At 52.2% G+C, this 12,077-nt stretch overlaps 1 protein-coding gene across 3 annotated transcripts; it reads right to left on the reverse strand.

The window, feature by feature from the left end:
* Positions 1–757: 757 nt before the first annotated feature.
* Positions 758–11,888, reverse strand: TAFAZZIN (tafazzin, phospholipid-lysophospholipid transacylase). Of its 3 annotated transcripts, none has more exons than XM_046673445.1 (10): positions 11,421–11,888; positions 11,130–11,258; positions 9,853–9,898; positions 9,516–9,601; positions 3,062–3,142; positions 2,921–2,962; positions 2,707–2,769; positions 2,478–2,530; positions 1,719–1,796; positions 758–1,560 (listed from the first exon to the last, which is right to left on the reverse strand). In XM_046673445.1, exons 1-10 carry the CDS (start codon positions 11,527–11,529, stop codon positions 1,495–1,497), a joined length of 753 nt encoding a protein of 250 aa, XP_046529401.1. In that variant the 5' UTR covers positions 11,530–11,888; the 3' UTR covers positions 758–1,494. The 3 variants fall into 3 exon arrangements, with proteins under 3 accessions (XP_046529401.1, XP_046529400.1, XP_046529399.1); XM_046673444.1 differs by having other exon boundaries at positions 758–1,596; positions 11,421–11,887; XM_046673443.1 differs by having other exon boundaries at positions 758–1,796.
* Between the last annotated feature and the right edge of the window lie 189 nt (positions 11,889–12,077).

The following is a 12,077-nucleotide window of genomic DNA, read 5'->3' on the forward strand; positions in this document are numbered from 1 at the left end:
AAATAATCATAGACTCACACACAGTTGCCGTCGTGATCATCTTTGAATCTTCTCTTTTTGCTGGCTCAGTTTTGTGGTTCTGTCTTTTCTTTCTCTCCACATTTCTATTATAGTATTTCCCATATTCTGTCAGACGCTGTCAATTTCAGAAGTCTCAAAGGGTTTCAATGTGTTCTTGTTTCTGCTGACCTAACTACGGTGCTTCATTTCTTTCTATGTTTGGTGATCTTTGTGAGGCCTTTTTGATTGATCCTAATCTATGGACAAACTGGAGACCTAAACTGAGCCCACTTTTCTCTAGAGAGAATTTGCTTTCGCTTCTGCCAGGAGCACCACCACCCTGGATGCTCCTTTGCTCCCACCCAGGGTCCCAGACTCAATCTAGGTGTTTCCTTCCCACCTCCCAACACAGTTCATGTTGCTCATGGCAACTTGCTGGGCCTTTCAGAGACCTCCTCCCTTCTGGGAACCAGCCCAGGAAGGATCAAATTGCTACTTGCTTCTCTCGGCCTTGCTAGCTTTGGGATTTGAAGCAAGTCTATTAGCTTGCTCTGCCTTCTTTGCAAAATGAGATTAATCACTACTTTTGCAAGGTTATGGGAACTACAGACAATGACTGAAGTTGTAAGCGACTGGGGCACACTGAGAACTCAAGGCCCTCTATTCAAGTGCTCTTGATGTGCCCAGGGCTTTAAGGGTCCAGCCTTCCCGTCCAGCGGGTCACATCCCATCCACACCATTACAGAGAGGCCAGAGGTAAAACAGCACGACACAGATGCTTTACTGTTTACAAAACATGAAAACCCAGGCCCCAGGAAACTCAAGTGATGCCAGAGAAGTGGAAAGGACAGAGAAGTCAGTGGCCCTGGTGTCGGGGCAAGTGGCAGGGTCTCAGGCCCTTACTGCAGGCTCTGTTTGGCTGGGCTCCACTTCTGGCAAAGGGCAGCTCTTCTGCCTGCAGCCTGGGGCCAGGCCCTGCCTGAGGCTCCCATGCTTGTGGAAAGAACAGGCAGAAGAAAGACATGGCTGATGGTCATCCCTGAGGAGGTGGTGAGCAGCTCCCAGATTGGGGCAGGTGGGTGGAATCCAGGCCAAGAGCCTTGTGGGCCCCTCCCTAAAGCTCCAGCCTGGCCACTTGCCCCTCTTCAATGACCCTCCCTCCTGACACCAGCCCTGGGAGAGAACATCTTCGTGGCCAAGCGGGAGAAGCAGCTGAAACCCTTCCTCCAACTGAAGAAACACAGAGGAGCTGGAATGCTCACCAACTAGGAGAGGGCACCCATTAAGGGTATGAACAAATCTGTCTAACAAACTGTAACTGGGCTCAAAGCATCAGTTCATCCCCCAGCTCCAGCTCTGTGTGGTGCAAGGACCCAAAGGCGGCACTGAGAGCCTGGTAGCTGGGGCTTGGGTCCCAGAGCTGTCTCTTCTCCAGGCCTTGGGGGCCGTGCCCAGTCCAGAGGAAGCAAGGGCAGGGTCTGGGTAGGGTAGCGCCTAGCTCCGGGGCTGCAGGTGGTTATGGAGCTGCTCCGCCTGGGTCTTCAGGCGCTGGAATTCCTCCTGAATGAAGTCGGTCAGGGCTTTACGCATCTCCACCTGAGGGGAAGGACTGGGGCTGGCCTGCAGCCCTCAGGGAGCTGCCCCCAGGAGCCCTGGGAGGCCAAGGGCGCTGGGAGGGGCCGAGGACAGTGAGGGGGAAGCCCAGGGGGGAAACTCACAGTGGACTTGTTCTCTGCCCGGAGCCGTTCCAGCACGGGCAGGGCACTAAAGGGCTTTCCGATCAGCACGGTGATTTTCTGTGGGGAGACCAGCCACCAGCAGGTGACAGGAATAGGGGGAGTGCCCACAGCTCCAGCCCAACTGCCCCGGGGAGCCAGAAGCCAAGTCCTGCCCCTAACTTGCTGCATGCCTCTAGGGCCATTCTCCCTCTTTAAAGTCAAGCAGTCGGGGGGCTGGCCCCGTGGCCGAGTGGTTAAGTTCGCGCGCTCCGCTGCAGGCAGCCCAGTGTTTCGTCGGTTCGAATCCTGGGCGCGGACATGGCACTGCTCGTCAGACCACGCTGAGGCAGCGTCCCACATGCCACAACTAGAAGAACCCACAACGAAGAATACACAACTATGTACCGGGGGGCTTTGGGGAGAAAAAGGAAAAAATAAAATCTTTAAAAAAATAAAAAAATAAAAAAAATAAAGTCAAGCAGTCGGGCTCAGTGGCATCCAAAGGCCATCTCAGTCCTGGGGTCCATGATCTAGACGTCCTGTCCCAGTGCAACCCTTTGCCTGCCCCTGCCCCAGCCTGATTGCCTTGGCTCTCCTTCTACTGGCCCTGGTGCCAGGAAGGCCCTCTCTATGTTCCCCTAGGTCCCCATGCTGCAGCCTCAAGCTCAGCTTCTGAATCTGGTCTCAGTAGTGCTGAATGGGGGACATAGAGCAGATGGCAGACAGACAGACAGATGAAGGTCAGCACCCCTTACCCACCTGTCCAAAGCGGGGGAAGTAGGGCGGGCTGTTAGGAAGGACGTCGTTCATTCCTGCAGTGTGGTGGACAGAAGGCCGGGAAGCAGGCATGGAGTGGAGCAGGGCAGCCTGGGACCAGAAGGAGCCCCCTCCCTGCCAACCAGCAGAAAGCCCCTGGACACCACCTAGGGAAGCCCCTCTCCCTGCCCTCATCCCCAGGCCGCAGCCTTGGCCAGAGAGGGAGACTCACCGACATGCCACAGCGGCAGGATGACGGGGTTGAGATGACACTCAGCAATCAGGCGCCCAATTCCTGTCCCAGGGAGAGGCAGAAACACTGGTGTGAGCAGAGCTTCAATGCCAGCCTACAGCCGGGCCATCCCTGCCCTCCTCCACTTAAAACGACCTGCCCCCTCCTGCTGCTACCAACATACCCATCTGCCACAGTCCAAGCCAGCCCTTACCCCACTTGAAGCGCAGGAACTCGGAGCTCATGTTCACTTTGCCTGTTGAGAGCGAGGACAGAGGTGAGGCTTGGGAGACATGGAGGAAGCAGTCCCGCCCATATTGTTAGTGGGGGTCGCAACCCTGCCAGCCCCACTGACCTTCTGGGAAGATGTGCACCCAGTCCCCATGGTTGAGCTTCTCCAAAATGAAGTCCATTCCCTTCTGGTAGACGCCATCTCCTGCCGAGAAAAGGCCTCTCTCCGTCAGTCCCCATTCTCCCAGGGCCCCTCCTTCCCCATCCCTGGGAATGAAGCAGCAGCTCAGGGACTGTCTCACCCCTCACTGTGCTGTCCATACAGACCCCTTCCAGTGACTGTCTCTCCCGGGCCAGCTCAGCCCCGGTTGCATCATGGCCCTTGACATCCTTAGTTCAATAATATCCTCTAAACCTCTAAGTGCCTGTCATGTACAAGATGGGATCATCGTCTCAAACTATCTCTGACCGAAATTCTGAACTTGGCAATTCCTCCTCCAACCTAGGACCCTGCGTTCTGCCTGTTGGTCTCACCATAGCCTCACCCGCTGGGACACTTCAGCTGCAGGCATATACCTACAGTACACACCCTTGCAGACCCCCGGATCGGCTCACCATCCTCCCTACCTCCCTCTCTCCCTGCCAGGCTCTTGGAGCCTCTCTTTCTCCTTGGGATGCACCACTTCTGGGGCAAGCCTACCATCTGCTGCCCCTGGCTCAGAGGGTGCTCCTGGAGCAAACCAATTCACAACTTCCAGCCTTGCTTGGGGCCCAGATCCTGGACACCAACCCTGTCTTGGCCAGGCCAGTTACTGCAGCCACTCCCCACAGGCCTCCTAGCTCTGCCTACATCCTCAGCCTCCACCGTCCCTTTCTCTTGCTGGCCCCTTCCTCATAGGGCTCCCCTTGGCGAAGTCTCTCAGGAAAGGGAGAACACTGGCTGGAACACACAGTGTCACTGAGAGTTGGGAAAAACTCAAATTTGCTAAATGGAAAAAAGTGGGGCCGAGCTGCCCCCAATGCTAGCAACACTTGCCTTAGAGACATGCTGAGACCATGACACTGAATCCAGGTGGCCTGGTGCTCAGCAACAACACAGACATGGATGCCTAATGCTGTGTGCTGGCTTTCAATTTGGAGTCACATGGAGACAATCTGTGACCACATGCATTAAGAATCTCATCAAGCTTGTCCATATAGTGGACAGAAACAGAAAAGGAGGGAGGTTGAAGGAGCAGGGTAGAGTAAATATCCTCATCTTATCAAGTAGGGAGTAGAGAGCCATATCACAAAGAGGGAGAGAGACAGACTCCAGGACTAACTTGTGGCTATGCACCAAGAAATGGACTTTTAATCTGTTCTCTACAAGGCCAAGTCTGTAGAAGGTGCTAGTTAGGGATCCAGAAATCTCAACTCAACCCAAATGGGGAGCTGGCCCAGCAGGTCCCTCAGGGGTTGGAGTTAGGGATCAATCACCCATGACCGTTTCTTAGGGCAGCACAGAGCAGCGGTTTCCCTACTTGGGACTGCATTACCTGCTAGGGGGTGGGCTTCAGAGCTGCTGGCTCCTCTATTAACATCCACTGGTACAACCAAGCCATCCAGCTTGAAATTGAAATTCTAAAATACTACTACTATGCTTTTGGAGCAACACTTCATAATGTTTAGCTTTTGCAAATGCTATTTCTACTCACTTGTTTAGCTTGTGCAAGATCACTTTGATACTTCATGTCATATCACAAGGCCTATGCTTGGGGGGGAAAGGGAACTTCTTGGAATACAGAAGCAAAGTATAACAGATACTTCCTTTTTTTCAACACGTGTTGTTAGATCTTTGCTACACATCAAACGTGTTTGGTAAATAGCTTGTCCCTGCCCATTTTCTCTCACTGAAGGTGCTTAGGATTAAGATTTCTGCATCAAAAAGAATAAAATACCTAGGAATAAACTTAACCAAGGAGGCGAAAGACCTATACCCTGAAAACTACAAGACACTGGGATGAGAGAAATGGAAAGCGACACAAATAAATGGAAAGATACACTGTGCTCATGGAAAGAATTAATATAGTTAAAATGTCCATACTGCCCAAAGCCATCTACAGATTCAAAGCAATCCTTTTCAAAATACCAATGGGATTTTTCACAGAACTAGACCAAATAAATCTAAAATTTGTATGGAACCACAAAAGACCCAGAATAGGATTAAGATTTCACTTTGTTTTTTTACGTTTTCTTTTTATTGGAGGAAGATTAGCCCTGAGCTAACATCTGCTGCCAATCTTCCTCTTTTTTTTTTTTTTTTTTTTGCTGAGGAAGACTGGCCCTGAGCTAACATCCATGCCCATCTTCCTCTACTTTATATGTGGGATGCCTGCCACAGCATGGCTTGCCGAACAGTGCCATGTCTGCACCCAGGATCTGAACCAGCGAACCCCTGGCCGCCAAAGCGGAACATGCGAACTTAACTGCTGCGCCACCGGGCTGGCCCCTTCACTTTCTGTTTTTAATTGTGCAATAAAACCTAGATTCAGGCCAAAAAGAACAAGACAAATGGAGACAGAAGACCTCTGTCTGAGGTTGCAGAAGGGAGGAACTAAGACTTGGGAACAGGGGTACGCGAGCAGAGTCCTCATCTCTCAGAGCAGGGAGTGATAAACACCACCACAGTCACTAGCCATGACGTTGTAGCCCCTGCTTCTTTCGGAGAAATGAAGTAGCTTCCAAAAGCAGCAAAAAGAGAGGCCAGCCCGGTGGTGTAGGGGTTAAGTTCACGTGCTCCAATTGGGCAGCCCAGGGTTTGCAGGTTCAGATCCCAGGTGCAGACCTACACACCACTCATCAGGCCATGCCGTGGTGGCATCCCACATACAAAACAGAGAAAGATTGGCACAGATGTTAGCTCAGGGCCAATCTTCCTCACACACACAAAAAGAGGCAGCAAAAAGAGAAAGCTTTTCAGGCAGCTGTCTCCGGGGAGTAGTCCGAGGATCTGGAGGGGTGGGCACTGCAGCTTTTCATTCAAAGTCCTTCTTTATTATTTGAGGTTACTTTATTGGATTTTACCAGGTTTTACTTTGACCAACTAGAAATAAGAAACTCTTCCTTGACCTCTAACATCTTTTGGTTACTTCCTCCTCTCTCTTCTTCCTCATAATGAAACCTCTGGGAAGAGTGGCCACTCCTGCTGTCTCCAACCACTGCCCCCGCGCACCCCCCGCAGCTCCTGCAGCTGTCACTCCCTGGAATTGGCTTCTCCAGGGTCACTGGAGGCTTCCACAGTGGCAAAGGGCTCTGCTTTGCTTCCTTCCTCTCTGGCCATTGCTTCCTGCTGCCTTGGTGGCTTGTCTCTCCTGTGTTTTGAGGTGCTGTCTTGGGCCCCTGCTCTCTCCCTCTACAATCTCGTCTCTATGTTTGTGACTTTGTTTGTGGTTGAGTCTCCGATATCTTTATTCCCAACCATTCTTTTGAGTTCCAGAACTGCACATCCCACTGTGCCTCTGGGACTGCTCCCCACTTCAGGTGACAGGCTCTTCAGATGAAGCATGTGCAAAACGGAACTTACCTCCTCTCCCAACCCCCACACTACTTTCCCCTCCTCCCATCCTCCCAATGGTTCAGTGTTACCAGATGGCACCTATGTCATCTTTGAGTTATTTTCCTCACCCCCTCCTACACCCAATCTATCAAGTCCTGTTGACTCTGCCTGCAGAGCACATCCCAAAGCAGGCCCCTTCTCTGACTCTCCACGATGACCCTCAGAGGCCTAGCTACAATCCTCTGCTGCCAGAAGCAGTGGGATGACCCCTAACTGGGCTCCCTGCCTCCACCCAGCCCCGCTTCTGTTGACCAGCCACACTGCAGCCAGGGTGCTCTCTCTCTGAAGCACAAACGAAAGCACATCGTTACCCTCACAAGACAGCACAGTCTAAAATGATTAACAGGGGCCAGCCCCATGGCCTAGTGGTTAAGTTTGGCATGCTCTGCTTCAGCGGCCTAGCTTTGGTTCCCGGGCACAAACCTACACCACACATCTGTCAGTGGCCATGCTGTGATGGTGGCTCACACACAAAACAGAGGAAGACTGGCAACAGATGTTAGCTCAGGGTGAATCTTCCTCAGCAAAAAGAGGAAGAGTGACTCCACAGATCAATGGAACAGAATTGAAAGCCCAGAGATAAAACCACACATCTATGGACAGCTAATCTTCGACAAAGGAGCAGAGGGCCTACAGTGGAGAAAAGAAAGTCTCTTCAACAAATGGTGCTGGGAAAACTGGACAGCCACATGCAAAAGATTGAAAATCGACCATTCTTTTTCACCACACACCAAAATAAACTCAAAATGGATCAAAGACCTAAAGATTAGGCCTGAGACAATAAGTCTTTTGGAAGAGAATATAGGCAGTACACTCTTTGACATCAGTTTCAAAAGAATCTTTTCGGACACTGTAACTCCTCAGTTGAGGGAAACAATAGAAAGAATAAACAAATGGGACTTCATCAGACTAAAGAGCTTCTTCAAGGCAAGGGAAAACAGGATTGAAACAAAAAAACAGCTCACTAATTGGGAAAAAATATTTACAAGCCACTTATCCGACAAAGGGTTAATCTCCATAATATACAAAGAACTCACACTGCTTAACAACAAAAAAACAAACAACCGATCAAAAAATGGGCAGAGGACATGAACAGACATTTCTCAAAAGAAGAAATGAATATGGCCAATAGACACATGAAAAGATGTTCATCATCGCTAATCATCAGGGAAATGCAAATCAAAACTACACTAAGATATCACCTTACCCCCGTTAGATTGGCAAAAACATCCAAAACCAAGAACGACAAATGTTGGAGAGGTTGTGGAGAAAGAGGAACCCTCATACACTGTTGGTGGGAATGCAAACTGGTACAGCCACTATGGAAAACAGTATGGAGATTTCTCAAAAAGTTAAAAATAGAAATACCCTATGACCCAGCCATCCCATTACTGGGTATCTATCCTAAGAACCTGATATCAGATATCTCAAGAGTCCGTTGCACCCCTATGTTCATCGCAGCATTATTTACAATAGCCAAGACGTGGAACCAGCCTACATGCCCAGAAACTGATGATTGGATAAAGAAGATGTGGTATATATACACAATGGAATACTACTCAGCCATAAAAAAAGACAAAATTGGCCCATTCACAACAACGTGGATGGACCTCGAGGGTATTATGTTAAGCGAAATAAGCCAGTCAGAGAAAGACGAACTCTATATGACTCCACTCATAGGTGGAAATTAGTATATTGATAAGGAGATCTGATTGGTGGTTACCAGGGAAAAGGGGGGGTGGGGGGAGGGCACAGAGGGGGAAGTGGTGTACCCACAACATGACTAACAAAAATGTACAACTGAAATCTCACAAGGTTGTAATCTATCATAACATTAATAAAAAATAAAAAATAAATTAAAAAAAAAAAAGAGGAAGAGTGACAATGGATGTTAGCTCAGGGCCAATCTTCCTCAGCCAAAAATAATAAAATAAAATAAAATAAAATGATTAACATGATTATTCCAGAACCCTCACATTTGGCCTGCAACCTACATTTTCTTTCTTTTTTTTTTTTTGAGGAAGATTAGCCCTGAGCTAACTACTGCCAATTCTCCTCTTTTTTCTGAGGAAGACTGGCCCTGAGCTAACGTCCGTGCCCATCTTCCTCTACTTTATATGTGGGACGCCCACCACAGCATGGTGTGCCAAGCAGTGCCATGTCCATACCGGGATCCGAACCAGCAAACCCCGGGCTGCCAAAGTGGAATGTGCGCACTTAACCACTGCGCCACTGGGCCAGCCCCGCAACCTACATCTTCTACCTTTATCGCATACCTCTCTAGTGCCTAGCACACCTTCCCATGTCTCGAACACCTTTCCTTTCATACTCTGCCTGGAAAAATTCTACTTCCCCAGAGGAAAGAGCAACCTGGATTCAAATCCTGGCTTTGCCAGCTCTTGCCCTGTGACCTTGCCAGCAGTTTAATCCCTGTGCCCCTTTATCTGGAAAATGGGGATCAAAATGGGCCCTGCCTCCTGAGGCTCTCAAGATGTGCTTAGTCATTCAATGTCACATCCCTCACCCCACAAGCCTATTTGTTCTCCCAAACCCTGCAGCCTCTGACACATGCCACCACCATCAAAGACCAGTGATACCACACTGCCACCATTGAGTTAGCAACATCCTTGCATGAAGGGGCTGTGGATAATGCCTCTTTGACCCTAATGCCAGAGCTCCAGGTTCATACAATCCTCAGGCAGTTGCAGAGAATTGAGCACTCTCCAAGAAGCCATGGCTCCTCCACTAGCCACTTGCCACCTCTGTTGCCATGCAGTGGATCTGGGCCTCACGCTAGTGGGGCAGTGGTCCCTGGCTCCCCTTGCTCCCAGGCTGCCTGTCCCACCTGGGTCCCTCCACGTCCCGTGCTGCCAAGCCAGAGGCACTGGCTACCACCTCCCTGCCCCAAAGGAGGCCAGAGAAGCCCCAAAAGCACCTCCCCACAGCCAATGGCCCACTAGGGCCTCCCAGAGGAGCAGCTCACCTCGACACACGGGCACACACTTGCCCAAGCTGAAGAAGTGGGAGTGCAGCTCCTTGGTGAAGCAGATGTCTGCAGCCGCAGGGGTCCTGGAGTGGGGACAGATATAGTCATCCTTGCCTCACCTGCACCCTGCTTCCCTACCCTCCCCTCAGCATGATGCCTGGCATCATCGGCAATGCAGAATGGAGGCACAGGAGGGCCTGCAGGGTGGGGCCCCACTCCCTGCCCTGCCTAGACCGCTGGATGCCACCTCCTGGGCAGAACAGGAAGAAGGCAAATCTGGGCAGAGACGGGTGAGGCCTGCTGGGCCCACTGCAAGGGGCCCATTCCTCCTCACCAACGCATCAACTTCAGGTTCCAGATGTGGCGAAGTTTCAGGATCCCTAGAGAAGGAGAGAAAAGCCTTCATGCCCTAACTTAGCTTGTCTTTAGGGAGCACCTTTTTCTGTCACCCTCTTTCAGGGAATGGGGAACAAGGTCAGCAGCACTACCTTTTCCTATGGCCCAAAGTGGCACCTTGCAGACCCTTGGGCTGGACCTCAAATTCTCCCTGGCTCCTCTGTCTCTCTCATCTCCCATATCTTTAGTCACTACATCTGGTCTGCTTACATCTCTGATAGATTAACACTGCCTATTCGTCTATACCTCTCCTTTCATTATCACTGCCATCACCCTAGTCCAGGCTAGTGGACGGCTCCAAAGCCTCCTTCCTGGCCTCCTAGGACCCGCCTGTGGCATCCTACATGCCATTCTCTGCCCAATGGCCAGGGTGAACTCTGAAAGGCTCTGATTTGACCCGGTGGCTCCTCGTGAGCTTTAAGATAGTCTAATGTCCTGCATTCAGTGGTGGAAGCCCTGAGCACCCTTCTATGCAGCCATCCAGGTTACTGGAGCCAAGCAACTTCCTGTGAAGTCAGCAGAGCAGGAACTTCTAGGTGGGGGACCAGGCTCCCAAATGAGGCTGGTTGAAGGGTACAAATCCAGTCTGGGGCAAACCTGAAACCAGGACACAGGTCTTCCAGCCCCTAGCCCAGAGCTTCCTTAACAGGACACCGTATCATCCTCAGATTTGTTCCCAAGACTCTGTGGGATCTTCAACGGTTTAGAGAATGGAGGGTTCCACAGGTCTGGTGCATCACAGTAAAGAAACTGTCAGACCTTGCCCTGTAGCCATTTCCTCATTTTCTCGCTCCCTCCAAGTTTCTTAGGCTCTCTCCAAATCACGTTCCCTGAGAGGATGCTGAAGCTACAAATCAAATTTTCAGCCCTGAGGCAGGACACCCCAGAAACAGGAGTGCCAGAGCTATGTGAAGAGCCCACTGACAAGTGAGTTTGGGGGCCGGCCCTGTGCTCCACTTCAGCGGCCCAGGGTTTCACCTATTCCAATCCTGGGATGGACATGGCTCCGCTCATCAGGCCACACTGAGGCGGTGTCCCACATGCCACAACTGGAAGGACCCACAACTAAAAATACACAACTATGTACCGGGGGGCTTTTGGAAGAAAAAGGGAAAATAAAATCTTTTAAAAAAAGAGAGTTTGTTCTGCCTTTGTTTGGCCCCCATCTCAGGTTCTGTCCCTGCCTCCCTGTGCCCAGCGCAGTGGTCCAGGTACCCCAGAGATGAGGGTCATCCATGCAGGACTGGTGATTGGAGACAGTGATGAGGGGAGTGGCTGGGCCCCGGTTCTCGATGAGTTCGTACAGCACCTCCTTGTTGTGGACGGTGAGGTGGTTCATGTACTCTGGCGGGGAGAGAGGGAGTGTGGGGGGCCTTGGACTTCTCCCACAGCCCAGGGCTCCCTCGACCCACACTAGGCCCGGCCAGCGCTCCCAACCCCAAACCCCAACTCTAGCCGGGCGCGGAGACCCGTGGCCGACCCTGCCTCGGCTTCAGGCACACTCACTGGTCCAGAAGCAGCTGTAGGTGCCCACCAGGCCCATGACAACGCTGCTGGCCAGGGTCCAGGCGAGCGGCGGCACCGCGGGGAAGGGCCATTTCACGTGTAGGGGCATCTTTCCCCCAGAGCGAGCTCCCTCCCACCGCCCCCGGCGGCCCGGCGCTCCCTCTGCCACCGGGCAGCCTGTGGGGCCGCTCCAGGTCTGTGTCCTCAACCGCTCGAGAGCTAGGTCCCTGACAGGCCAGCGCCGCAGACGGACGCCGCGGCTCAGCGCGACAGGGGCCTCGACCAAGGTCACCTCGCAGGTCAGGCCAGAGCCGGGCCCGGCCCCGCTCTCGCCACAGCTGAGCCGCCACCGGGCACTGGAGCCGGAGGACGTAGCAAGGAGGGACAGGGGCCAGCAGCAATAGCGGTGCACCCCGCGCACCCGCCGGAAACCGAGTCGGCGACGGCGCCCGAACCCCGCCCCCCCGCCACCTGTCGCAAAACGCGCTCGAGCCGCTTGACGGCAATGGGGGAGGGCCCGCGGGCCGCGGAGTCCCGCCCTGCCCTTGCGCAGCTCTGGTCTTAAGAGCCGGTTCCTGTGTCCTTAATCCATCTCCCAAAAAGTCTCGGTGGGCAGCAGGGCTGGGCAGCACGATTAGCTGACACCGCTGGAGGTCG

The sequence above is a fragment of the Equus quagga genome, chromosome 10 (assembly GCF_021613505.1).
Source record: "Equus quagga isolate Etosha38 chromosome 10, UCLA_HA_Equagga_1.0, whole genome shotgun sequence".
NCBI classification, from domain to species: Eukaryota; Metazoa; Chordata; class Mammalia; order Perissodactyla; family Equidae; genus Equus; species Equus quagga.

Coding starts and splice junctions, on each gene's coding strand:
- TAFAZZIN (XM_046673443.1), bottom strand. CDS start 11,529: ATGCCCCTACACGTGAAATGGCCCTTCCCCGCGGTGCCGCCGCTCGCC. Junction 3,143..9,515: donor GTGTGTGCCCGTGTGTCGAG/GTGAGCTGCTCC, acceptor TTTTCTCGGCAG/GAGATGGCGTCTACCAGAAG. Junction 2,963..3,061: donor GGTGCACATCTTCCCAGAAG/GTCAGTGGGGCT, acceptor CGCTCTCAACAG/GCAAAGTGAACATGAGCTCC.